The 24584-nt window shown below is 45.6% G+C and overlaps 1 protein-coding gene across 1 annotated transcript in view; it reads right to left on the bottom strand.

Moving 5' to 3' along the window:
* Positions 1-1380: 1380 nt before the first annotated feature.
* Positions 1381-24584, bottom strand: part of AMOT (angiomotin) — a 42548-nt gene continuing 19344 nt past the window's right edge. Inside the window, exons 6-11 of the mRNA XM_047082128.1 lie at positions 14403-14552; positions 13248-13438; positions 4639-4761; positions 3652-3884; positions 1869-2564; positions 1381-1508 (exon numbers count right to left, since the gene is read on the bottom strand). Coding sequence (XP_046938084.1) covers positions 1411-1508; positions 1869-2564; positions 3652-3884; positions 4639-4761; positions 13248-13438; positions 14403-14552 — 1491 coding nt within the window. The 3' untranslated portion in view covers positions 1381-1410. The remainder of the gene's footprint in view (positions 1509-1868; positions 2565-3651; positions 3885-4638; positions 4762-13247; positions 13439-14402; positions 14553-24584) is intronic.

Consider the following 24584-nt stretch of genomic DNA (forward strand, 5'->3'; position numbering starts at 1 on the left):
CAAACTTCTACCCCCCCCACCCTTACCTAACACCCCCCACTTCCCTCACCCTCCCATACCCCTGAAAATTGATCTTAATGACATTGTCTGTGGATCTGTCACCTTAATTAAGGGCAGAGAGGTGACACAGAGCAGGGACCTGTGGCAAGAAGCAGCCCTTTTGTGTCCCTGGAGGCGGCCCTATGGCAAAGCTCCGGAGCCATGGCCTCCTTGGTCCCTGTCCACATACACATTTTCTGCTGCTCTCCAAAGGTATTCCAAGATGGAGTCACTGGCAGTGAGAAGGGACAGCTAAGGATACATCTGCAGCCCACCTCTCCCCCGACTGCTATTCCCTTGGAGGTTACAGTCAACGATGCCTTTTAAGACGTTATGCTAAGAATTGGGGAAAACAAACGGAGTTATTTGAAAGTAGTCACCAGAAATTCAAAGCATTCAGCCCATCAACAAAAATGCTTCCTCGTTTTGCAAATGATTGGAAACCTGAAACTGGTGACACAGCTAGTGAACTTGTGCTGGAGAAACAATGAACACTAACCAGATTGGTCTCAGGAAAGCCAAGCGAGCTGTGCTCATGGCCACACGCAGCACCTCGCGCAACTCTCCATCAAGGCCTCCGAAGGTCTCACTCCCTAAGAAGGAGGAAGTTGTACAGCACACAGCTAATTTACTCTCCTAGCATCTGAAAGCAATATATTAATTATCCAAATGCATAAATTACTCCAGAGTATATATATGAATGTATGAACCTCCGCGAGGGAACCAAAAGAATCCACTTCCAAAGCACCACTGAAATGAAGATAAACACAATCTCCTGGCACAGGGTAGCTGGGAAATTGGGAGGGAAAATTAGCTCCAGCACCCTTCCACACCCCAATATCCCCTGCCTTTTCTTCAGCTTACACAGCTCCTAAACCTATTCCCTTTCATGAGCCCGAGATGAGAGCTCCCTCTCTGGATGCTGCCTAGATGGTAAGTGTACAAAACAGCATAGGTGCAAATTCTCTCCGGCTTCCCACTTCTGAAATCTACATGTTACGCACTGTCTCCCAAACATACTGTGCTCTTCAATGAAAATGATCTGGAATATGGAAATGCTAAATAAAATCACGCACATTGCAAACATTCATGTATACCCAGCGATTAACAGTCCAAGTGTTTGTATAAACCCAAACAATAAACTTTAGAGCACATTCTGATTCATCTGTCTTTAGAGGTACTCTCTGAGTGTGTACCAGAATAGACTGGAGTTTGTATGGTATTACTTAAGTACTATATTGTTTCAATAAAAAGTCCCTTTAAAAAACATCCCCCCCACCCCTTGTCCTCACCCTCAAAATAAGAACAATCAAAAAGGAAAAATGGTTAAAAGCACTCTTGCTGATAAACTGCAGCTCTTGAATAGGCCGTTTAGATGAGATATTCCACCATCTCTGCGTCAGGCTCTTGTCCCAGGATCTGAATGGGAGCTTTTCTTTCCAGAGTATTGGAGTGGAAAACGGGGCCATCTGAATGGAAACAGGGGGTTAGAAACCACTTAGGGATCAAGTAAAGACTCAGATTGCTAGAAACAGCCAGCGTTCGAGCCACGAAGCCGGTGGCCAAGTGAGACTTGCCTGACTCCACCTCCCCTTGTTCACCTGAGCATTTACCGCAACTGGAAGAACCACCTTGACGCACTTCTGCTCCCATCCTCGTGTCCCAAAAAGTCATTTACGGGCTCTGCAGCCATCGCTTGGGATCAATCCCCTTTAAAACCCGAACAACTCTGGCCCAACGACCGGCTGTGTCTACACCACAGGGTGCCAACAAGCAATCCGTAATAGTGGGCAGAACCCAAGGCTACCTGGGGTATGGAAGATCATTACCTGTCTTATCTGGATTGCAGGTCAGACTTGGTATAGACAAACGACGTGGTCCAGAGCCGGCAGCTGGACTTGCAGAAGCGTCAGCCTGAGCCACAGCTGGAGTTGGAGCTGGAGCCGGAGTAGCAGCCGCAGTCGGAGCTGGAGTTGGTGCCTGAGTCTGAGCCGCAGCAGAAGCCGGAGACGCTGCTGGAGCCGGAACCGCAGTCGGAGCCGGAGCTGGAACCGGAGCCGGAGCAGCTGGAGCAACCTGAACAGCAGCAGGAGGCGCGACAGCAGCGGCGGCGGCGGCGGCGGCGGCGGCGGAGGCAGCGGCCGGAACCTGAGCGGCAGCAGCTGGAGAAACGGCAGCCGCAAGAGCAGCAGCAGCAGCAGCGGTTGCTGGAGACGGGGCGGCGGCGGCGGCAGCCGGAGGAGCAGCAGCGACAGCAAGTGGAGCAGCGGCTACCATGGTGGTGGTGTTGGTGGCAGCGTTGGCAGTGATGGCGGCAGCAGTGGCGGCGGCAGCGGCGGCTGGCGCGGGGACAGAGACGGGAGCAACAGCTGCGGTTTTGCTGGGTTCCGTGCCCCGTTCCGTCTGCGTGCTGCAATCGCGGCTGCCCGTCTTGGAGTGAGCGGAGAGCAGGGGAGTGGAGGGCGGCACCGGCGACGGTGTGGAGGGCACGGACTCGGCGCGGTAGTCCCCACCCAGGAGGATACCTACAAAGGGAAGACGGCAAGAGGTCAGAAAAGTACGGGTTCCTCAAATGCAGACATCGGGTTACGTCGTCTTCCTTGCAGGAGGTTCAGGAGAAGCACGAACAACGGGACGCGAGTCTCCACTTGCGCCTCCGAGGAACCCAGGAAATCGGTTCGGCAGGCCCGTCCCTTCTGGTCCTCGTTCTCCACCCCAGCACGGTGTATTAAGCCTTTAAGTCTCCCGCGGATCTGTTCTGATCTACTTTTCCAGCGGTGATTGATCTCCACTGAGCTTGCAGAAGGCTTCTACTTGGCTCCACTTACAACCCACGTCTTCCATGACCAGCCAGCCAGAAAGGAGTGGGGGAACGATCGGTGGTCACGGATGAGTGCTACGATAACTGTGTAACCTAACGTTCTCATGAAGACCGGGGGCCCCCGAAATGCCTACTCTATCCAAAGGACACTGCAAGCATCAGAGGACCAAGGAAGGTATCAGAAGCAACAAAAAGACCTACAATTAAAATACAAAGCTGGCTTTCTCGGGCTCTAAAAATGTGCCTCGTGGTATCCACAGTGCTTCTGGGGTTTTGATTAGAGGGGAAGGAATGGACAGAAATGGAATGAAAAAGTACATTCAGTTCTCATCTCAGAACATTCGGGTAACAAAAACCTGCCACCCAGCTCCATTTAGCTTAACTAGAACTCTGAATCCTTGTATTATGTGGGAGGAGAGAACAGAGAAAAGTCTGGAATTCTGAACTTTTGACTGACATGAAGGTCACATGGGCTTTGGACAAAGACAAAAGGTCTGGCATGGCAAAGGCCAAGTCTGAGAAGTTTTTAGAGGAAACTGGAGTTGTCTTCTTTCCCACCCAAACAGAACTCAGAATTCTTAGCTTTTAAGGCCTTGGCTTCCACCAGTGTTCTGTCAGTGAGACGTCACAGTGTGGAGGAGTTCCTGAATAGGCAGCTAGCCTCTCAGGAGGACAGATACCCAACCTGATATATCTTCTGCTCCAGAATCTGGACCATCACTCCCTTTCCTTGCCGAATGGGCACATTATCTAAACGCGTCACTTCAATCTTCTTTATCTACTGTCATTACCTAGGCTCCCCTTCCAGCTCTTGTCATCTCGCTTCTCTTCCATGATGGGGGTGCCGGTCAGCGTGGATGAATGTGAGAGCAGGCCTGACCCGGCATTGGAAATGGACATCAGAGACTTTGCTGGTCGCATGGATGACAGCTGCTCTGTCTTACTTGGCTCCTTCCGGGAACGCTGCTGCAGCACTTTGATCATGGCGTCCTTCTCAATAATTTGGGCATGGAGCGTCTTAATCCTAGGAGCCAAAGACAAAGAACATATAAAAAAACCTCATTGCCACCTCCATGTTCTGGTCTCACTGCCTGCACGGACTTGAGTTTCCATGATCTTTTCAGCTGAGGAGTGGTTTAGTCCTTTCGGCATTGAAAAGCAAGGGGAGGTGTGCTGTGTTTTTAAAAACGCCTTTCTCCACACCCAGATGAATCTAGGAGAGCATCCAGGAGTCGCTGCTTACACCTCAGAAAGCCACAGCAAGATACCGGTGGGAAAAAGGCCTGTACGTAAGAGAGTAAACGGATGTAGCGGGTGCTATACGGAAGATTCTGAGTTAACGGAACAATGCGCTTAGTGAGAAGATGAGGACTTCTTTGAATGGGCCGCAACTTGAGTTGATAAGTAAATGATCCTGAGTTTATAAGAGATATCAGGTGCCCTACCTCCAAGTCTGAATGGATATTCTTTCACTGTGCATTCTGCTGTATCACAGGGTTGAAGTCCAATGCTAGAAGGAATACCCAGAGTACAAATACCAACAATACGGTTCTGGCGGAGGGAAGATAGAAAGCAATTACCAAAGCCAATGGGGAAAGCAAGGTAAGGGTCATTGCATTTCAAACCCAAGTGAACAGGCTGGCAGGGGTGCAGGGGTCGGGGGAGGCTGCGTTATCAGGTTTCTCATTTGTGAATGAAGATGCCTACCCCTCCCTCCTGACCTATCTGGTCTCTATACTTTCTTCTCAGATCCACTGGGGTCCAGATTGATATTTTACCTGCCCTCCATGTCAAGGCAACGTTTGTTGGCCATCAAGATCTCTTCCTCCTCTTTCTGGATGCGAGCTTCCAGAGCCGTGTCGTAGCTGGTGTTAGGAGAGTGGCTGATGACTGTTGTATCCCTGGGAAGGAAAATGACAGTGATGAAGATAAGGCAGCAAAATCAACGAATCTTATCATCTCCCTCCCACGTCAAAGGTATTGCTGGAAAGCGGTAAGCTATAGTGAAACTCATTAGGAATGGTTGGTTTCTGGATGACTGACCGAAAAGAACCTCCAAGATGGGAAGGTTCAGCTTTCAGAGCTAGCTAGAAGAGGTTTTTGGCATGGATACAGCTGCAAAAGTCAGTGAGGGGATTCTATGAGAGGGACACAAACCTCCTGGCAAAGAATCCCTTCAAGTTTTTAGATCACGGCCAGGTTATATGAAGATCTTTATATTTTCACTTTATATTATTATTTATATGGTAGAGAAGATATTATAGACTTTCACTTTATTCTCATGATAGTTATGAAGGCAAAAAGGCTGGACTTTGATGAAAGTCCGAGAACGTACTAAACAGCCAGTGCTACAGATGTATACCAGCAACTATAGAGATGGCACCAGCAAAGGTCAGATTGGTCAAGTGAGCTGAGCGAAAAGCATGGCCTTTGAGTCAGTGCCACTTAATTCCTGTCTAACCTACGTTGGAAACATTCTAGTGCCAAATCAAGGAGTCTCTTCCCCCAGCTACATGACTGTTCTCTTGCCAGAGTCCGAACTGCATGAGGGACCATCATGTCTCCTTTCAAAGTGTCTCAGGCCATTAACTCTAATACTAATTAATAAGGAGTAAAGCGTGTGTGTGCGTGGGCGCGAGACGGAGAGAGAAAGAGAAGAACAAGGAGAGGAGGAAGGGGAGGGGGCGGGGCAAGGCTGATGTCTAAACAGCACGAGTCAAAGATACACGGGGATCCTGTATCGTCCTGATAAGTGAGGTCATGCACCTTTCTTTAGTTCATTTAGAACCAGTGGTAGAAAAAAAGAGGGAAAGGAATGAAAACGACCTGGATCCTCTTTGAGTAACTTGGAGGGAAAGAAAAAGGGATTAGGAAGAATACTGATGTAATTATATTGGTCTTAAAGGAAAAGCCGACAATAGACTGGGAAAACAATGAATTAGCACCGCTTCATCATACTTCCTATGAGGACGGGGATCTGTGGGAGAATTTTCTGCTGGCACCTGGCTATTATGTTCTGTCAGCTTACAGACTGTGACAGTACAGACGGGAGTGAAAGGGCAGGAATGAAGACACAGACAGCGGGTATTAAAGTTAGGGAATTTTGGTGTGTTCCTCAAAACTCCTATTGCCCCAACATGCTTACACTTGATATGCCATTTAGTTGAATGGTGAAACAAACTGGGCCAAGAGAGAGAAGGCCTTGCAGTGGCTCACCTAAATTGAAAACATTTTAGCATCTCAGGATTCTACACTTGCTCCTAGTGCGACCAGGAATGGCCCTTGTGTTCCAAGGTGCTCAAGGGGAAATGGCGTTGTGTGATGTTGAGAGCACGCGCTCTGATTAGAGACCACACGAGGGTCCAAGCCTCCTTTCCCAAGTACCCTGCCACGAACAAACTCTATGCTCAGGAAGTCAGTTCACTGCTCGAGACGTCCGTCTCCTCAGACAGAAGTCATAATTACACCTGCATCTCATGGCATTTTGGGGGGGGGGGCTCAAATAAAAGCACGCATGTAAAAGATACAGTGCACAGTAAAAACGCCCAACAAACATATCCGTAATTAGAGAGAAAAGTATGGGTAGGGGCGCCCGGGTGGCTCAGTGAGTGAAGCGTACGACTCGGTTTCCGCTCAGGTCATGATCTCACAATTCTGTGTGTTCAAGCCCCATCAGGCTCTGCGCTGATGGTGCAGAGCCTGCTTGGGATTCTCTCTCTCTCTCTCTCTCTCTCTCTCTGCCCCTCCCCTGCTCACGCTGTCTCTGTCTCTCTCAAGATAAATAAACAAACTTAAAATTTGTTTTTAAAAAAGAGAGAAGTGGGGCCCCCCGGGTGGCTCAGTCGGTTAAGCGTCCGACTTCAGCTCAGGTCACGATCTCGCGGTCCGCGAGTTCGAGCCCCGCGTCGGGCTCTGGGCTGATGGCTCAGAGCCTGGAGCCTGCTTCCGATTCTGTGTCTCCCTCTCTCTCTGCCCCTCCCCCGTTCATGCTCTGTCTCTCTGTGTCCCAAAAATAAATAAACGTTAAAAAAAATTAAAAAGAAAAAGAGAGAGAGAGAAGTATGGGGAGAAGGAGAGTGACATGCAAGAGGGTGTGACTTTAACCAATTCCGGCTCTAGGTGGAATCCTAGGGGCAGTTCCTGCAGTGCAGAGTTCCAACACGATGGCCGCTCCAGAGCCAGGCCGCTCTAAAGGCTGCGTGGTGACTATGGACACCGGGGCCATGAGCGTGCGGTTTGTCGCTGGGGGAGCCAGTGCTGGCCCATGGCCACTTTCATTGCATAAAAGACCATTTTGGGGACGCAGAGCCCTGCCAGCTCATTGATATGGACACTGCGAACTCCTCAGGAATGGAGCCTGAAAATGTGGGGCACTTAGTGAATTCCTCCAGAGCTGCCAGGACGGCCTTCAACATCAATCTTCCTTCTAGAAGACTGGGGCCACTGAGCCAGTGGCTCAGGCAAAAGCAAGCAAGCAGCGTTTGAAGAAGCAACTTGACCTAACTTCCAGAACGCTGAGACTATCCGTAGGCACGTCAGGAGAGAGATGCTGGGCTTGAAAACACAATCTGCAAACCCCAGACTGTACATCCCTGATTTCGACATCCTACATCTAAATTCTTTTTTTTAATGTTTATTTGTATTGTTTTAAAGATTTTTAAAAATGTTTATCTACTTATTTTGAGAGAGACAGAGACAGCATGAGCAGGGGAGGGGCAGAGAGAGAGAGTGGGAGAGAGACAGCGTCCCAAGCAGGCTTCACACTGTCAGCGCAGAGCCCAACGTGGGGCTCAATCTCGCAAACCATGAGATCGTGACCCGAGCTGCAGTCAGACCGACTGAGCCACCCAGGTGCCCCCTACGTCTAAATTCTTAAGTAAACGATTTCTGGCAACTGTCCCTCCAGGCATCTCTCTCCTTCCAATGAGATTATCCCCATCACCTTGCTTACATCGCTTTCCAGAACGTCACTCAGGATTCCCTAATTAAAATAGCTAGACTTTTCAACTTTTCAACTTCGAATCCATCTTTTCCTGTCAGTAGCATCCTTTTGTTTATTTAACATGTGAACTTGACCATGACTGGAGCCCTGTGGTTGAAATTACTGCGATGCTAAAAAGTGGCTAGACATGCATCAGTCCCTGACTGCAGGAAACTTGCAAAGGGAGACAAAAAAATATAAGGGCAAGCAATTAATTGTTACAGAGGTGAGCGTGAACTTTATTCCAACAGGCACTGAAAATTATGAGAGCTGGAATGATCCAAGCTGTGTTTGAAAAAGATAACATTGTCTCTGGCTGAAATGTGATGGGGATTTCGGGGAGCAATACGCTGGATTTGGGCAAACCAGTCAGAACGGTTATTGTAATAATCCCAGCAAGAGATACTGACATCATGAACCGATGCAAACAGGCCATAGGAGGCAGAATTGCTACACCTTGGAGACTATTTACATGTGGGTGTTGGAGAGAGGGAAGAACGAATGAGAACTTTTGGTGTTTCTAATTCAAAAGACTAGAAAAGATGGCATACGGCTCATTTTCTATGATAGGAATATAAGGAGGGGCGCCTGGGTGGCGCAGTCGGTTAAGCGTCCGACTTCAGCCAGGTCACGATCTCGCGGTCCGGGAGTTCGAGCCCCACATCAGGCTCTGGGCTGATGGCTCAGAGCCTGGAGCCTGTTTCTGATTCTGTGTCTCCCTCTCTCTCTGCCCCTCCCCCGTTCATGCTCTGTCTCTCTCTGTCCCAAAAATAAATAAACGTTGAAAAAAAAAATTTAAAAAAAAAAAAGGAATATAAGGAGAGATTGTTGGGGAAACATTATAATGGGTTTTGATTTTAGTTACATCAGAGTTAACACATCTTAGGAATAGCCATATGACAATATCCAACAAGTTGTTGACAATTCTAACTTTAACCTAAGGGATGTCAGAATGAGAAACAAACCTGCGGACGGAAACGGAGAAAAGCCTATAAGGAAGGAACAGGTAGGCACGTATAACGTGTGTGACCAGCTTCTACCTCCTGCTTTCCCTTCCTTTCCTTCTTTCCCAGATTGACATCATCCAATATAAAAACAAAACACTGCACGTTTGGGGAAGGTTAATGACTGGATTCAGGAAATGCAAACTAGTAAATTACATGGCTGATCGGGTTTGTTATCTTTTTTTTTTGAGAGAGAGAGAGAGTGTGTGTGTGTGTGTATGTGTGTGGGCACGCACGCACACATGGGGGAGGGGCAGAGGGAGAGGGAGAAAGAGAATCTTAAGCAGGCTCCATGCTGTCAGCACAGAGCCTGATGCAGGGTGTCAACTGTCAAATTGTGAGATCATGACCCATCAAAGCCCCATGCGGGACTCAATCTCAGGACTATGAGATCATGACCTGAGCAGAAATCAAGAATCAGACACTTAACCAACTGAGCCACGCAGGCGCCCCAATTATCTTTTCATCCTTTTGCTGCTATTCAGAAATAAATTCACCACTGGTGAGCCACAGTCTGCGTTGCCACATCTATTCTTCTAGGTCGAAGTACTCGGTAATAATTTCCCTTATGTAAATTAAGCATCTAAAGAATCTCTAGGAACACGATAATATGGAAGTCATAATATGGGCCATATTATTGTGATTACTTACCATACTTTTCAGTGACTAAACAATTAATAATAAGCCTCAAACAGTAACTCTTAAACAGTTAATAATCCCTAATCACCATCTTGAAATCTAATCACCATCCTGAAATCATCAAATCAGCAGAGTAGTGGTGAAGGTGTCAAAATGTCACTTTCAATCCCAGTTCTTCTTCTTAGTACCTGTGTGTGATCTTGGGCAAATTATTTAAACTGTTCCTCATACGTAGAATAGATAATAGTACTTATCGCAAAGAGTTATTGTGAGCATAAGCAATAACGGTAAAGCACGTAGCAGAGTGCCTTATATAGAAAACAAACAGTACATGTGATTTCTTGCCTTGACAGCTGTCCCTTTGACAAGTGGTGCTTTGTACAATCAAAGTGCTAACAGGGGTATGAACAGATCACCTAATAGGTCTTCTCACCTGAGAAAAGGCAGTTGTCTATTATTATATGACAATCTGTACTTGAGGGGCACCTGGGTGGCTCAGTCAGTTAAGCGTCCAGCTTTGGCTCAGGTCATGATCTCACGGATCGTAGGTTCGAACCCCATGTCGGGCTCTGTGCTGACAGTTCAGAGCCTGGAGCCTGCTTCAGTTTCTGTGTCACTCTCTCTCTCTCTCTGCCTCTCCCCTGCTTGTGCCCTGCCTCTCTCTGTCTCTTAAAATTAAACAAACATTAATTTTTTTTAAATCTGTACTTTATTATTCACAACAGCCAAAGACCAGAAACAATCCAAATATCCATCAACAAGTGAATAGATAAACTGGGGTGGCGCACCCAGACTATGGAACACGAGTCAGCAATGAAAAGGAACCAAGTATCGATACAGGCATCAACTTGTATGAATCTCAAAATAGTTATGCCCAGTGAAAGAAATCAAGCAGAAAGAGTATATACTACATGACTCCTTTCGTACAACATTCTGGAAAAGGCAAAATTGTAACGACAGAAAGCAGACCGATTGTTGTCTAGTGTCAGGTGGGGGAGGAAGGGATCAAGCTGAAGGGGCACAAGGGCACTTTAGAATGCACCCTCTATCTTGACTGTGGGGTGGCTACATTATTGTATATGCCTGCCAACATTCATCAAACCACATAAAATAGGTGCTTTTTAATAGGTAAATAATACCTTAATTGAAAAAATTCTATAACCACCATTGATACCACCCAAGCAACATTTCCCAAATGTGCATTTACCTATAAGATATTACATTGGGAACATATAAAGTCAGAGATACTAGCAGAATACACAGAAACCAAGCAGGTCATGAAAATGTGGCACTACATTTACGGATTGCAGTTAGAGAGTTAGAAACCGTTTCCTTCTCTGTCACTTCTTTCCTCCTTCCTTCCTTTTTGCTTCTTCCTCTCCTTCCTTACTCAAATACAGGTTGAGCACTTTCCATATGCAACCAATATCCTAGACATTTAAAACCTCTCAAGAAGGAAAAGTAGAATATAACGCCTTTACCACAGAAAGGGGCAAAGAGCAGAACCCTGGTCAAATTTGTAGGGTCGAATGAAACCACTGGACAGAAGAGAAAGGGCAAGAGATGTTGGAAAGGAAGGCAGAAGAACCCATAGGTTCTGAAATTAAGTTTCCTGGATGCCACCTTGTAAATTGGAAATCTCATTAAGAAAAGAGGAAAAGGAAACCAATCCCCGTGGCCGAGCATAAGAGGCACTATCTTTGGGAAAAAACAGCATAATCCTAGAAATAGAAGCATCTGGAGGAATTATTACAAGGACCCCAGTCCTTGTCTACCTGGTCTACTTGTCTCATTTTGCGGGAATGTGAACACAGTCTCTCAATTTCTTCTGAGGGCTGGATTAATAGGCATGCCAAGACGCATACAGTCCCGATACAGGATGTTTGCCCAAGGAACTAACGTAAAGTGTTTCTGGCCAGGTGGAAACTGGCTGCTTTTTATCATATTAGATGATAAGCATGCACTTTTACTGAAAACCGTGATTACATGGACACTTTCTACCTGGTGATTTAAACGAATGTGGTTTAAATTAAATCTGCTTTATGGAAGGCAACAGATTCTGGGAAGAAGTCTCTCAGAAAGTGGGTTCCCCCAGTATCAAAACTTTCCAGGAAGGCAGGAAGGAAGGAAGGAAGGAAGGGAGGGAGGGAAGAAGGGAGGAAGGAAGGAAGGGAGGGAGGGAAGAAGGGAGGAAGGAAGGAAGGGAGGAAGGGAGGGAGGGAGGAAGGAAGGAAGGGAGGAAGGGAGGGAGGGAGGAAGGAAGGAAGGAAGGAAGGAAGGGGGTAGTTTCTTTATTACAAGGACCCCAGTGACAACCTCCTAGCTTTCTTGCATTTCCTGACCTGAAGTCTATTCTGAAGTTGATTTTAGCAGTGAACCTCCCAGCATCAAGAACGCTGGCTTTCCCACATTTTCTCACACTGCACACCTTTACGAGCTAGATCTTTCTAAGTTTCTGCCCAAAGGTGACAAAATTCGCCCTTCGTCTCCTTTTCTGTGTTGGGGTTTCCTGAATAACCTTTGGATAAGCACTGGGCACAGGTGTTTTCTTGGGAGGGAGCAGCTAAAATTACACTTAATTCTGCTTCTAATCTGCCTACAAACTCCCCGACCATCTTCTAGCACAGCTGGGGCTTTCGTGCGCTCCGTTACTGCCCTCGCACGTACGGAGCGCCCTGTTCTCCGAAAACAAAGACAGGTATGCTTAAGCCCATGATGACCTCGAAATCCATGCACAGGTGATTTCAAGCCATATAAGATTTATCAGGTCTCCATGTACTTGGAGGAAGGCAGAGTGTGTTAGAGAAACAGTAAGACGTCCTCCTGGAGAATCAGGAATACGTGTGCAAATCACGAGCCCAGCTCTTAAGCACTGACCTCCTCCCGATTTGGCATGAGAAGGACTCGCAAATAAATGTATCTGCCACCCACTCGACACACACATCACAGCCTAAACTCTGGCAAGTGTTTCCAGATTCTGCCAGCTCACCACCTTTAGGAGAACGTTCGAAACAACACTGTGGTTTTTAATAACTTTCTGGGTAGAGCCTCTCTGGGTACCATATGCTCTGGCCTCCTTAGATACCCGACTGGAGACCAAGCCTCTGTCTGTCTCTCCAGCAACCAACGCCATCTCCTGATGCGAATTTAGTTTTTGTCGTTTCTCTCTTTCTTTTCCAACGGGTGATTATGAACAGCAGCGAGATGGACAAACCGGACAAGAGCACTGTTTCCTCCAAAGACCAGTATTTAATGTTTTCACGTGCATAGGGGACACGGAAGAGGCAAAAAATTTAAGAAAAAAAAATCCTTCTGCCGCTTTCTCTCCCTTGCCAAATGGCATGTGACCGGTTACATGTGATGAACTCATGGACACGGAGAATGTGGCTCAGCCACTCCTGAGTGACATTTAGTTTCTGAGTGGCCTTTCTCTGGAGTGGCTTTCACTCCTGTCCTGGGGCTAAACAAAGAAACCTACACATGTGGCCAAAAGAAGGCGTGGCTCTAGCGAAGGAGGCCTGCGAACCTTCAGTGGATCTCGTGAAGTTAACGTTCATTTTCAAATTCCTGACCCCAATTCCTAAAAAGTCTCTGTTCAACCAGGTGAAAGGAAACACACTTAGGCAGACACTGGGGAGGGGAACAAAGAGCACTATAGGAGACAAGGAAAGCAACACATGGAAAAATCTTTCAACAGGTCACCTTTCTGTTCTGCCCACCCACCCATGCCCTTCAAGCAAGGATCCCGAAGGCAGCCACTTACCTCTGCGCAGCTACGGTCGCGGCGGCGTCTAGAGCGAAATGCCTCATCACGTTCTCCTCTAAGTACTTCTGCTCCCACTTTGTCATATCGGCTTCCAGGGCCAGAATCCTCTCCTCCTTCTCGCGAAGCAACTCCATCAGCGCAGTGGCGCTGTGTTCTGAAACACTGGCGGGCTGAGGGTTGCCCTGGCGCTGGTTGGGGAGATGCCGAGACCCCTCGGGTTAGTGAGAGAACCATGCTGGCAGCCCCACTTGAAGAGCCCCTATTCTTGGAGAGCGTGACTGCCCGTGCCACTTCAGTTTGGATCCTGATCCAGAAGCAAGGGGAATTCAGATTTCCTCCCAAGGCGACGGCACTTTCTATCTTGGGGCCTGAACAGGAGACTCCTTTGATCAGGAAAGCAGCTTGCCACGTCAAATAGTCATGCCGTTCAGAAAGTGGATCGTGGGTTGAAAAATCACTATCCCTGCCTGCCAGCACGGCACACACTAGAAATGGACATTAAACACCTAGGATTGGGCCCCTACCTTGCCCCCAACTTGTTGTGTGGCCTTAAGTGAGTCACGCAACCTTTCCTGGGTCTTGATTTTCTCCCATCTGAAAATGAGGAGGGGTACGGCCAGATGATTCTAAAGACCGGAGCGTGGGGCACCTGGGTGGCTCAGTCAGCTGAGCGTCCGACTTCCGCTCAGGTCATGATCTCGCGGTTTGTGAGTTCGAGCCCGGCGTCGGGTTCTGTGCCGACAGCTCAGAGCCTGGAGCTGCTTTGGATTCTGTGTCTCCTTCTCTCTCTGCCCCTCCCCCACTTGTGCTCTGTCTCTCTCTCTCTCTCAAAAATAAATAAACGTAAAAAATAAATAAAGACCGGAGCCAATTCTAAAATGTCTGGAGTCTATTTGTACAGAATTTTCACTTCTTATAGGGTCTACTGTTCACATGAAAATAAAAGGTACAAGACAATAGGCATTAAGGATTTTGCCGGGCTACGAAAGCTAAGGAAGCCGACTTCACTGTCGCAATCAGGAGGTGGTCTGGAGGAAGATCAAGTGGGGCAAAAACACCTAAAGATGAGCAAAAGTGTGGCTCTTATCTTCATGTCCGACACCCAATGGAAAACCACCAATCAGGAGCGATCTCGTTTTAAGTTCTCCGTACCTGCTGAATTCTGAGCGATTCCAGTTCCCTCTCTAGCCGCGTCCGGAGACGATGCTCCAACTGCTCACGTTTTTCACACGCTGCCTGGAGCTGTACAAGGGCTTGCTGCATCTTCTCGACCTTATCTACATACACCTGCTTCTTTTTCAGCTGAAATTCCAGGTAGGGAGAGATGTGAGACGGCACAAAAGAGGACAGCAGAGTCAGTTATGCAGCCCCCAAATCCAGCCTTGTGTTTACATCTCTTTCTGCCCCGCTCCAAGTAAAGAATGAAATGGCAAGAAGGTCCTTCAGGATGAGGAGTACGCTGCCTTGTACTTATCGTGCAGAAAATGCGACGGGGAAGAGGAATTAGGAGCCCCCCTTGGACAGTTTCTGCTTCTCAAAAGTGAAGTTACCATGCAATGGATTATAAGAGTTTTTAAACCTCTTCATTGACTAGCACTGCCCCACTACACGTTTATGAAAAGAACACAGGTTATTTGCAATTTCTGCCTCACTCATGAGCCTGAGTTGATAACACTGGACTCTGAGAACCCAGGACTATAATTTCTCAACTTTATGCTAAGCCCTTTACGGATATCTAAAGACTCGAACTAATGAGTCAAATCCAAACCTAAGTGAGTCAAACGTGATTCTTCCTCTCTACAAGCCTATGAACCATAACTAAAAGCAAAGGTAGAAGCAGGTTGGGACAAAGAATTTGAAGTTTTTAATTTATTTTATAATGTTTATTTATTTTTGAGAGAGAGAGGGACAGAGTGTGGGCAGGGCAAGAACAGACAGAGGGGGAGACACAGAATCCAAAGCAGGCTCCAGGCTCCGAGCTGTCGGCACAGAGCCCGACGCAGGGCTCGAACCCACAAACCATGAGATCATGACCTGAGCTGAAGTCGGATGCTAAACTGACTGAGCCACCCAGGCACCCCTGAGACTAAGAGAATTTGAGTTCTTTGTCCCCTTGTAGTTTATAGGCCAAATCCTGGCTCCATTGGAATAGAGGAACGAGGATCTCAGGGCTCTTTTAAGAAGGCATATACCTCAACATTTAAGAAGATTGGGCTAAGTAAGTGCAGCTTCCCAGCTTGTTAGCAAATGAGGAGGTTATGGTTTTCATCATATTCGTGGGGTGCCTCTCTTGCTAACAGAATCAACCCACAAATTCTTTCGAATGAATACATTCTTCCAGGCTAGTCTCACATCTGTCATTATCATTAATCATGGAAGCTGAGGTTAGTTAAGGATACTTTCACTTTAAGATCTAAATCGAAATATTATTGATGACCCTGTGAAGAGGGAATTGAAGAATTCAGCTCAACTTGAACTTTTCAACACTGTTCCCCAGCCCTTGAGCTAGCTAGCTAGATAGTTGCAATGTTAGAAGTCACCCTTCCAGAACTGCCCAGACGCATTTAGCAGGGGGCAAGCCAGCAGGACCAACCCGGCTCCCCCATTGCAGAAACCAGGTAACTTAACAGTAATGAGTCCAAATCACTGCTGTCGAGAATGTCCAGTCAGACAGCAATGGCATGTGCCGAACTCTCCTTGTCTTAAATGCCTTGTCCCCAAATGAGGATAGCCAAACTTCATCTAGGTTGTAGAAAACCGATCTTGTATTTTCCTATCAGACCTGTGGTATACTTTGCCTAAGTGACTCGGAAAAGAAAACTTAAAAAAATTCTTTTTCTATACTTTCTTGACATTTCCTTTCATTCTAAGATCTACTTCAATTTAGCCTTGTGGACCAGTTGAGGTGGGTTATAAGTCTAGATGTTTTTTTTTTTTTTTTATCCATTAGACTTTTTCCTAGAAAATAAAACAAACAAAAGCCATTCTCTTTCTTTCAGCAAGCTTACACTTTTCTTTCCTGGGATAAGTAACTATTTGTAACAACAATGACTAGGGCAATCAAGACCTTTAGGCCATGGATGTCTCTGCCTTCCTATTTGCTAAGCTTAGAATAATTGGAGAGCAGGGAATATCCTCTAACTTCACCTTTTGGGTTCCATAATCCTCACGAGCTATTTCAAGTTGAATGCATGTATTTGTGAATCACTCTGAAAATCCTAGGGGAGCAGTGCAATGTTAATGCAGAGAATGTTAACTATAATTACTGAGGCTTACAGCAGTTATACTTAAAGGCAATTAAAGTTAGCATGCAGTTCTTGCCTTGATGGTAAAGTACTCCGGTGCAAGCTCAGAGAACTGAAAAACAAGCAGTCCAGGGCCTGGTGGAGGTCTCCACACCCTGCCTTTCTTGAGAAAGAAAACCTTAATATCTTAGCAAAAGCATCTCCAGCAGTAGAAGTCACTGAACCAACCTTTCCGGAAGGGAAAAGCAATAAAGGCCCAGGGAGTTTTCTGAGCTGGGTGAAGATAGGCATGCAGGTCAGACAGCTTTCACAAAGCAGGCCGAGAAAAATCCAATTATGCTTTGCCACTGAGATGATTATACATAAGGTACCAAGACCACGGTTACTGGCATAATTCACCTCCCACCTCCTTTAAAAGAAGAAAGAGTGTATGTAGTTCACCCATAAATACCATGGTCATTTAGCAAATGCTTAATCTGTAGATAACTTAAGACAGAAAAGGACAAGTGTTGGATGCTACCAATGCAAGACCCTAGAGATGAAATCCACAAGTCAGCTGTATTCTAAGTTACGTACTCTGTTTTCTAGATCTCATCTATATTTAGAAAGGAACAAAGGTCTATATGGTTTATTCATTCCTCTACTATCATCATATGGTTCACTTTTACCTTCATCGTGATAAATCCCCTTTTCTTTTCTGCCTCGCCCCTGTACACGTATCTCCTGTGCTAAGCTCCTCAAATGTTAGATTGTTAATTAGGACATTCTGGATCCCCAACTTCATCTTCCAATGTGATCAGAAATGCCAGTGGTTCCTTCTTAGGTAAAAAGAGAGGCCACATAGTAAAACGGTTATGGTCATGAGCTCTGGCCTCAAACAATCTGAGTTCTCCCACTCACTAGGTACGCAAACTTAGGTAGGCTATGTAATTCATCCACCAACAACATGGAGATGATGATAATGTGATATACCTCTATAAAGATCAAATGAGATAACACATGACGTGCTTAGTAGACCACCTCATAGAAAAAGTACTTAGAGTTGTTCTTTTTTTTTTTAAAAAAAAAGTTAATGTCAAATCACACATGCTCTGGTCCTTTCAACTCTGAACATTCATGCCAGATAGCCTTGATATGGTTCTCATTATTTCTGTAACTCTAATTATCACATTCATGTCAAATGAAGACAAACCAAACAAACAAATAATGACAAAGACAGAAACCGACTCGTAAATATGAGAACAAGCTGGCAGTTGCCAAAGGGGAGGGGAGTGGGGGATGGGCAAAGTGGGGGAAGGGGATTAAGAGGTACAAACTTCTGGTTCTAAAATATATAAAATATAAAATATATATGAAAAGCACAGCATATGAATGTAGGCAATAATACTGTAGCACACTTATCATGGTGAGCATTTTGTAATGCACATAATTGTTGAAACACTATGGTGTATACCTAAAATTAATATTGTATGTCAACTACACTCAAATGAAAAAAAAAACACTTAAAGACATTAAAAACACAGCCATTTTCCCCTAGGAAGACATATAAAACTAATCCTCAAATGCTTCATATGATAGAGCTTCAGATATCTTTATAAGACAAGGCCATTCACTGGAGATACAATTAGAAGCAAGGGCTAAGTAGCCACATGGACACCCTATTTTCTCCAAATGACACATTTCTCCAAATGAGAAATAAATACTTTACTTAGAGTCAAAGGTACTGCTTAAAAAAAAAAAAAAGAGCCTTAGGCAGACCTCATTCCCTACAATACCACACAGAGTCTCAGATATTTCTTTTTTTTTAATTTTTTTAATGTTTATTATTTTTGAGACAGAGAGACAGACAGACAGAGCGTGAGTGGGGGAGGGGCAGAGAGCAAGAGGGAGACACAGAATCTGAAACAGGCTCCAGGCTCCCAGCTGTCAGCACAGAGCCCCACGCGGGGCTCGAACTCACAGACCGCGAGATCATGACCTGAGCGGAAGTCGGACACTTAACTGACTGAGTCATCCAGGCGCCCCCAGCTATTTCTCTATTTGACAGCGAAATGAAAGGTAAAGGAACCAAGTGGCAATCAGGGAACTTGGATTCTAGTCCTAGCTCTGCCATTGATGGTAATTTGTTTCCGTGTTTTTGGCCTCAGCATCCCAATTTGTACAAAATGAGGAGGGTTTCAGGAGTCAGCAAAGGAAAATGGTCAGCGGCAGGCTAAATCCATCCATCTCCATTCATTTATATATTGGCTATAGATGCCTTCCGGCTAGAATGGCAGAGTTGAGCAGGGGGCAGTTACAAAAGAAACTGTATGGTCTACAGAACTGAAACTGTTTACTATCCAGTCCTTCTGTAGATAAAATGCCAGACCCTGGAGTGATTTTCGAATTGTTCTGTGGAGTGCTTCAGAGGCCACGGTGGTGGGTAAGTTGTATCAAATGGCTTCTCTTTTACGTGTTGTATATATTAGGGTTCTACATAAAACTTAACTTCAACAAAGACTGCCACATCGTCGAAAATATATATGAATATATACATGTTCTTGTGTGTTGTCTGTCTGTCCCAGCGATTGGGCCTGTCATCTGACCTCACTCCATCATCTTTTCACACGTGACACCTCAGCATGGCTAAATAATTTAAGGTTCCTGAGGACCCCATGGTATTTCACACCTCAGTGCCTTTGGATATGGAGATTTTAAGAAATTTAAAAAGAAATCACTAGGCTAGAGAGATGACCTCAGATGGTCTCTAATAGTCTTTCAATTCACAACTATTTTATGGATCTCAACTTCCCCTTTTCCCCTACAACGTTGACCAACAACTGAGGAAGGAGGCAAAATGAGATCCCAGAATTCTGTATGGGCGCATTCTTGGAGGCAAAAACAAAATAGAAGTTCTGCTTTAGTTTGTGTGTATGTGCATGCAAAAGACAGAACATGTAATGGGTGTACTCTCCATAGGATCTCAGATGATTCGTTTCTCCATGTCTTCAGCATTCAAGGAAGTGAAAGTTCACTTGAAAAGCTTTTAAAGCCAAGGTAGTGGCTCAGGTCTAGAGATGAGTACTCATGGGCCTCTAGAAAAAGCCAAGTAAATTCATCATTTAAACCAAATTTTTGGGGCACCTGGGCAGCTCAGTCTGTTAAGCGTCCGAGTTCGGCATAGATCATGATCTCGGGGCTCATGAGTTCGAGCCCCGTGTCAGGCTCTGTGCTAACAGCTCAGAGCCTGAAGCCTGCTACAGATTCTCTGTTTTCCTCTCTCTCTGCCACTCCCCCGCTTGTTTTCACTCTCTCTGCCTCTCTCTCTCTCAAAAATAAATAAAACATTAAAAAAAAGTAAAACAAATGGTCTCTGGATATTCAGTGAATAGGAGAAATCATTCCACCCATTCAAGTTTTCTTTCCAAAAGCCAGTTTTCAAAAACTTGTCAGAGCTCCCTTTCCCTTGCTTTCTATAATTCTATATTCTCCTAATGGTGTTCCTTAAATCACTCTTAATTTGTGTCTTGATATTTTAGACTCCCCTTCCCTTCCAACTCCACCCCTACCTGCTACCACAAAGGTCTAATGTATGGGTGTTTATTCTTTTGCTTCTATACCAATGGTTCTTAACTGGGGGCGATTTTTCCCCTAAGGGGTCATTCAGCAATGCGTGGAGACATTTGTGGTTGTTACAGCTCGGACTGGGTTGCTCCTGGCTTCTTGTGGATAGAACGTCCTGCAATGCACAAGACAGCCTCCTCTACTCCTACCAATGAAGAATTATCTGGCCCCCAATGTCAATAATGTTGAGGAGATCTCATTCATGCCGCACCTTCAACAACTGCTTATATTCACACTTTAATATTATCATGCTCTCTTGAGTCACAGAATAATCTGTCATTCAAATCATCTGACCTGACCCTGATTGTTGCTTTTCTCGAAGTCTCTCATAATGTGCACTCTAGTAGTATCAGTCATTGTGTAAGATTTTATTCATGTGTGGATTTGTTCGTTTGTTCATTCGTTCATTCAACAGATACTTACTGAATGCTTATCATGTGTTGGGCCCTATTCTACATCTGAGAGGAGCAGTGACGCAACAAAAAGCAAGACAAAGTCCCTGCCCTATTAGAGAGCAACATCCCATAAGCCCCATTAGGGCAGGGCCTTTCTTTTTTCCTTTGCATCCCTCTGAGGTCCTAGTTCGAGTTCATGTTTTCACGGCCCTCTTGGTGACCAGCTCATATGAGATAGCTGTCGAACAGAAGAGTAAAAATGAGCATAGCATAGCTCAGCTGTAACACTACAAACCTATAAAAAATAAACACGTACATTCATTAATGTATCTACTCCGTTTGGCAAGTCCAGTTAAGGGTGTCACGTCATTCCGATTAAGAGAGAATTTTTTAAAGGGGAACCAAAGTGGGATGAATGGCAGAAAGGCAATCCAGCGAAGAATAGGGCAGATACTCTTGAGCTCAATCAATCATATTTTTCCATTGCACTTCTGCAATAATTTGAACCCATTCCCAAGCATTTGGCAGATCTCTTAACCTCCTTCTGACTCAGGAAAATCTGATCCCTGCAAATGAATACCACGTGATGGCATCTTTTCCCTCCTTCCAACAACTGTGGACGTCTTTCAAATGTATTTTTTTAAGGATGGCTATATACAAAACTACTCCTGGGGCCCCTAAAGCTACCCATTGATCTCGGCCATTTGCAAGGAAGTCATTTAATGATTAACCTTTTCCATGTATGCACTGGCGGACACAGCATAGGGTAGGATATTTTAGAATTAAGGGATCTGGATTTTGTCTTAGATTTATCACTAACTGTATAATCTGCCTGCACTTCAATGTCCTAATCTGTCGAAAGCAGACAAAACTTGCAAGGTTCATAGTGGGAGATATAATAATACGTTTGGAAATGTTTTCAAAAAGTTAAAAAAAATACATAGGGGTAGGGATGAATAAGCAGAACACAGAATTTTTAGGAAGCGAAAATAATCTATATGATACCATGATGACAGACACCTGTCCTTATACATTTATCCAAACCCACAGAATGCACAACACCATGAGTGAACCCTAATATAAACTACGGACTTTGGAGCAATGATGTGTGAATGTAAGGTTCATCTACTATAACGAATTTTGCCTCTCGGTGGGGGATGTTGATAATGGCGGAGGCTATGCGGGTGTGGGGGCGGGGAGTATATGGGAAATTTCTGTACCTTCCCCTTCTATTTTGGGGGGAACCCAAAACCAGTCTTAACAAGTACACTCTTGGGCGCCCGGGAGGCTCAGCTGGTTAAGCGTCCGACTTCGGCGCAGGTCATGATCTAGAGGTTCGTGGGTTCGAGCCCCACATCGGGCTCTGTGCTGACAGCTCGGAGCCTGGAGCCTGCTTCGGATTCTGTGTCTTCCTCTCTCTCTCTCGGCCCCTCCCCTGCTTGTGCTGTGTGTGTTTCTCTCTCTCTCAAAAATAAACACTTAAAAAAGCTTAAAAAGTAAGATCTTACTAAGTAATAAAAATATACAGATGGATAGGTAGAGGGGGTGGGATATTATTACTGGCTGGCTGAACATCATCATATACACACACTTCATTGGCTAAAAGACACTGAAACGAATAATACAGAACTAAGTCCAGTGCCATAGAAAACATCCTTCACTATGTCTCATTTTCATCTTCCCTTCCATTGCCCACAACTCCACTCACTGTGTCACAAATGTCACAATGGAAGGATACTTTCTGGGGCACCCGGGTGGCTCAGTCGGTGAAGTGTCTGACTCGAGATTTTGGCTCAGATCACGATCTCACAGTTCAAGGGTTCGAGCCCCACGTCGGGCTCTGTGCTGACAGTGCAAAGCCCGCCTGGGATTCTCTCTCCCTCTCTCTCTGCCCTTCCCCGGTTCGTGTGCATGCACTCTCAGTCTCTCTTAAAATAGACAGGTAAACTTAAAAAAAAAAAATAAGGGGGTGCCTGAGTGGCTCACTCGGTTGAGCGTCTGAGTCTCATTTCAGCTCAGGTCACGATCTCACAGCACAGAGCAGCCTGCTTGGGATTCTCTCTCCCTCCCTGGCTCTCCTTCTCAAAAGAAATAAGTGGACAAACATTTAAACAAACACAGAAATAAACTGTACTTTCTTTCCTCGTCTCCTCTCCACACAACTAGTTATCTGTTGCTCCGTGAGCCGTTAGTGATTTCTGTTTGATTTGATTCAGCCTTACTCAGGAGCCCCGGGCTCCAAGTAAGAGTTCCCTCTGAAGCAATCTGGTAACACTACCCTGGTATTAGCAAGCTGCCTCTGTCTGTTGAAACCACCTCTAGAAACTTGCTACCAAGAGAACGGAGTTCATTCTGTTAAGGAGACTGAAGGAATTACACAAGGCTTCTACTTTGGGAATTTAAAAAGGTAAAACCACAGGAAAAAAAAAACTGAGAGAAAGCAAGCTCTGGGAGGTCACTCCGTCTCTATTTGGGGTGGGGACATAATTTCTTCACATACTGGGTGCAGCAACACCTACCTCAATAAAATATGCGGCCTTAAATCTAGGAAAGGCCATTCTTAGATGAAATGCCCTTCAAATGAGTCAATAATTCATCAGCAGAACACCCTGGAAGATTCCTGGCTAGATAACGTACTCAGATCTTCCATCCAGACTTTATAATCCAGCGTAACTATTACGTGAGTTTTACCTAGAGCAACAAAACCCTGTTTGTTTCACGATTATTTGGGTGGGACATAAATGTCGACGCCTAGCACGGCTTCCTCTAATCCCGGGAAAGGAGACCAGTCACGGTACTGTGAGGATGGCACAAAGCTGTCCATCTCTCCAACCAAAATGACAAATGAAACAAGTGGCAAGGTAGCCAGACATAAGAGAAACTATCAGCCATAGAGACTAATAGTGGAAATGGAGGGAAACAATATGAATTTCGTTCTGAAGAACCGAGCGCAGTGGCAAAAGGACACTGGAAAACGCGCTGCCACCAAGAGTTATCGCTGCGATGTCTAAGGCATCACCAGCCATCGTAGTTGAGCCAAGGTTAACACTTGGGCCCCCTTTCCCTGAATCTCTGTGGCCGTCATTCTAGCCTCGGGCCAAAAAACAAGGCTCACTGGTGGTGGTTGTTGTTGGGCTTTTTTTGTTGTTGTTTTTTTCTTTTGTTTTTTGTTTTTTGTTTTTTTGCCAGCCCTCCCACATTCCGCTCTGTCCCTTCCAGTGCACTCTTCTCAGTAAGCAGCCCACCCGCAGCATCTTCCCTCTTTGATCTCGCCGGGGCCTTTTTCCCACCATCCCTGAAACAATTACCCAAGCAGTGGCTCGGCTCTGGGTCATCATAAGACAGTAGCCAGCCAGAAGCCTGGGCTGCCTTGAGCCTTGTGAGTGGATATGCCAGGCATCTGTCGAAACTCTCCAGTGAGGTCGAATTGGTGGGGGTGGGGGAGATCTCTCTGAATGGGAGAATGCCATGGTTGCTGTGGGACACAGAGTTCTTTTGACTCGGGAGTTTAATGAGCCTTCACTTCAACAGGACCTACGTGTTCCGAAAGATAAGGGCAAGGATGGAAAGGCACCATTTACCTTGGCTGCTGCTTGCTGCATACATAGGCGGCAGATTGGTGGCAAGACCTGGATCATAGTGAATCACCAAACAAACAAACAAACAAACAAAAAACCCCAGAAAACAAAAAACAAACAACAAAACCCCAAACAGGTCTGTTCTTTAGTAAAAGTGCTAGCCCCTTGCCAGCAAGATACTTTCCCTAACGTCAACAGAACGGGGTCCATCAGAGAATCTCTGCTGAGTGTGGAAGGGGACGGAAGTTGTGACGGCGGGAGAAAGTTCTCTGTACGCCTGAGGCACATTTCTGTATAGAGCTTAGAGAGCACAGTGGATGCACAGTATCACGGGCAAGAGTCTTCATGGGATTAGAAAAATGAAATGAATTTCGAGAAAAGCATCTACATGAGGACTTTGTACCAAGAAAGACATTAAATGCATGCAAGGGTCCTTGGACTGTTAACGTAGCCATAATCTTTCCCTGGAAGTCTTTGTTTTAATTGAGATATATTTGACATATAACATTATAT

This window comes from Lynx rufus, unplaced genomic scaffold (genome assembly GCF_022079265.1).
Source record: "Lynx rufus isolate CCGP_SWC_20201006 ecotype Redwood Valley unplaced genomic scaffold, mLynRuf1.p SCAF_19, whole genome shotgun sequence".
Lineage (NCBI taxonomy): Eukaryota > Metazoa > Chordata > Mammalia > Carnivora > Felidae > Lynx > Lynx rufus.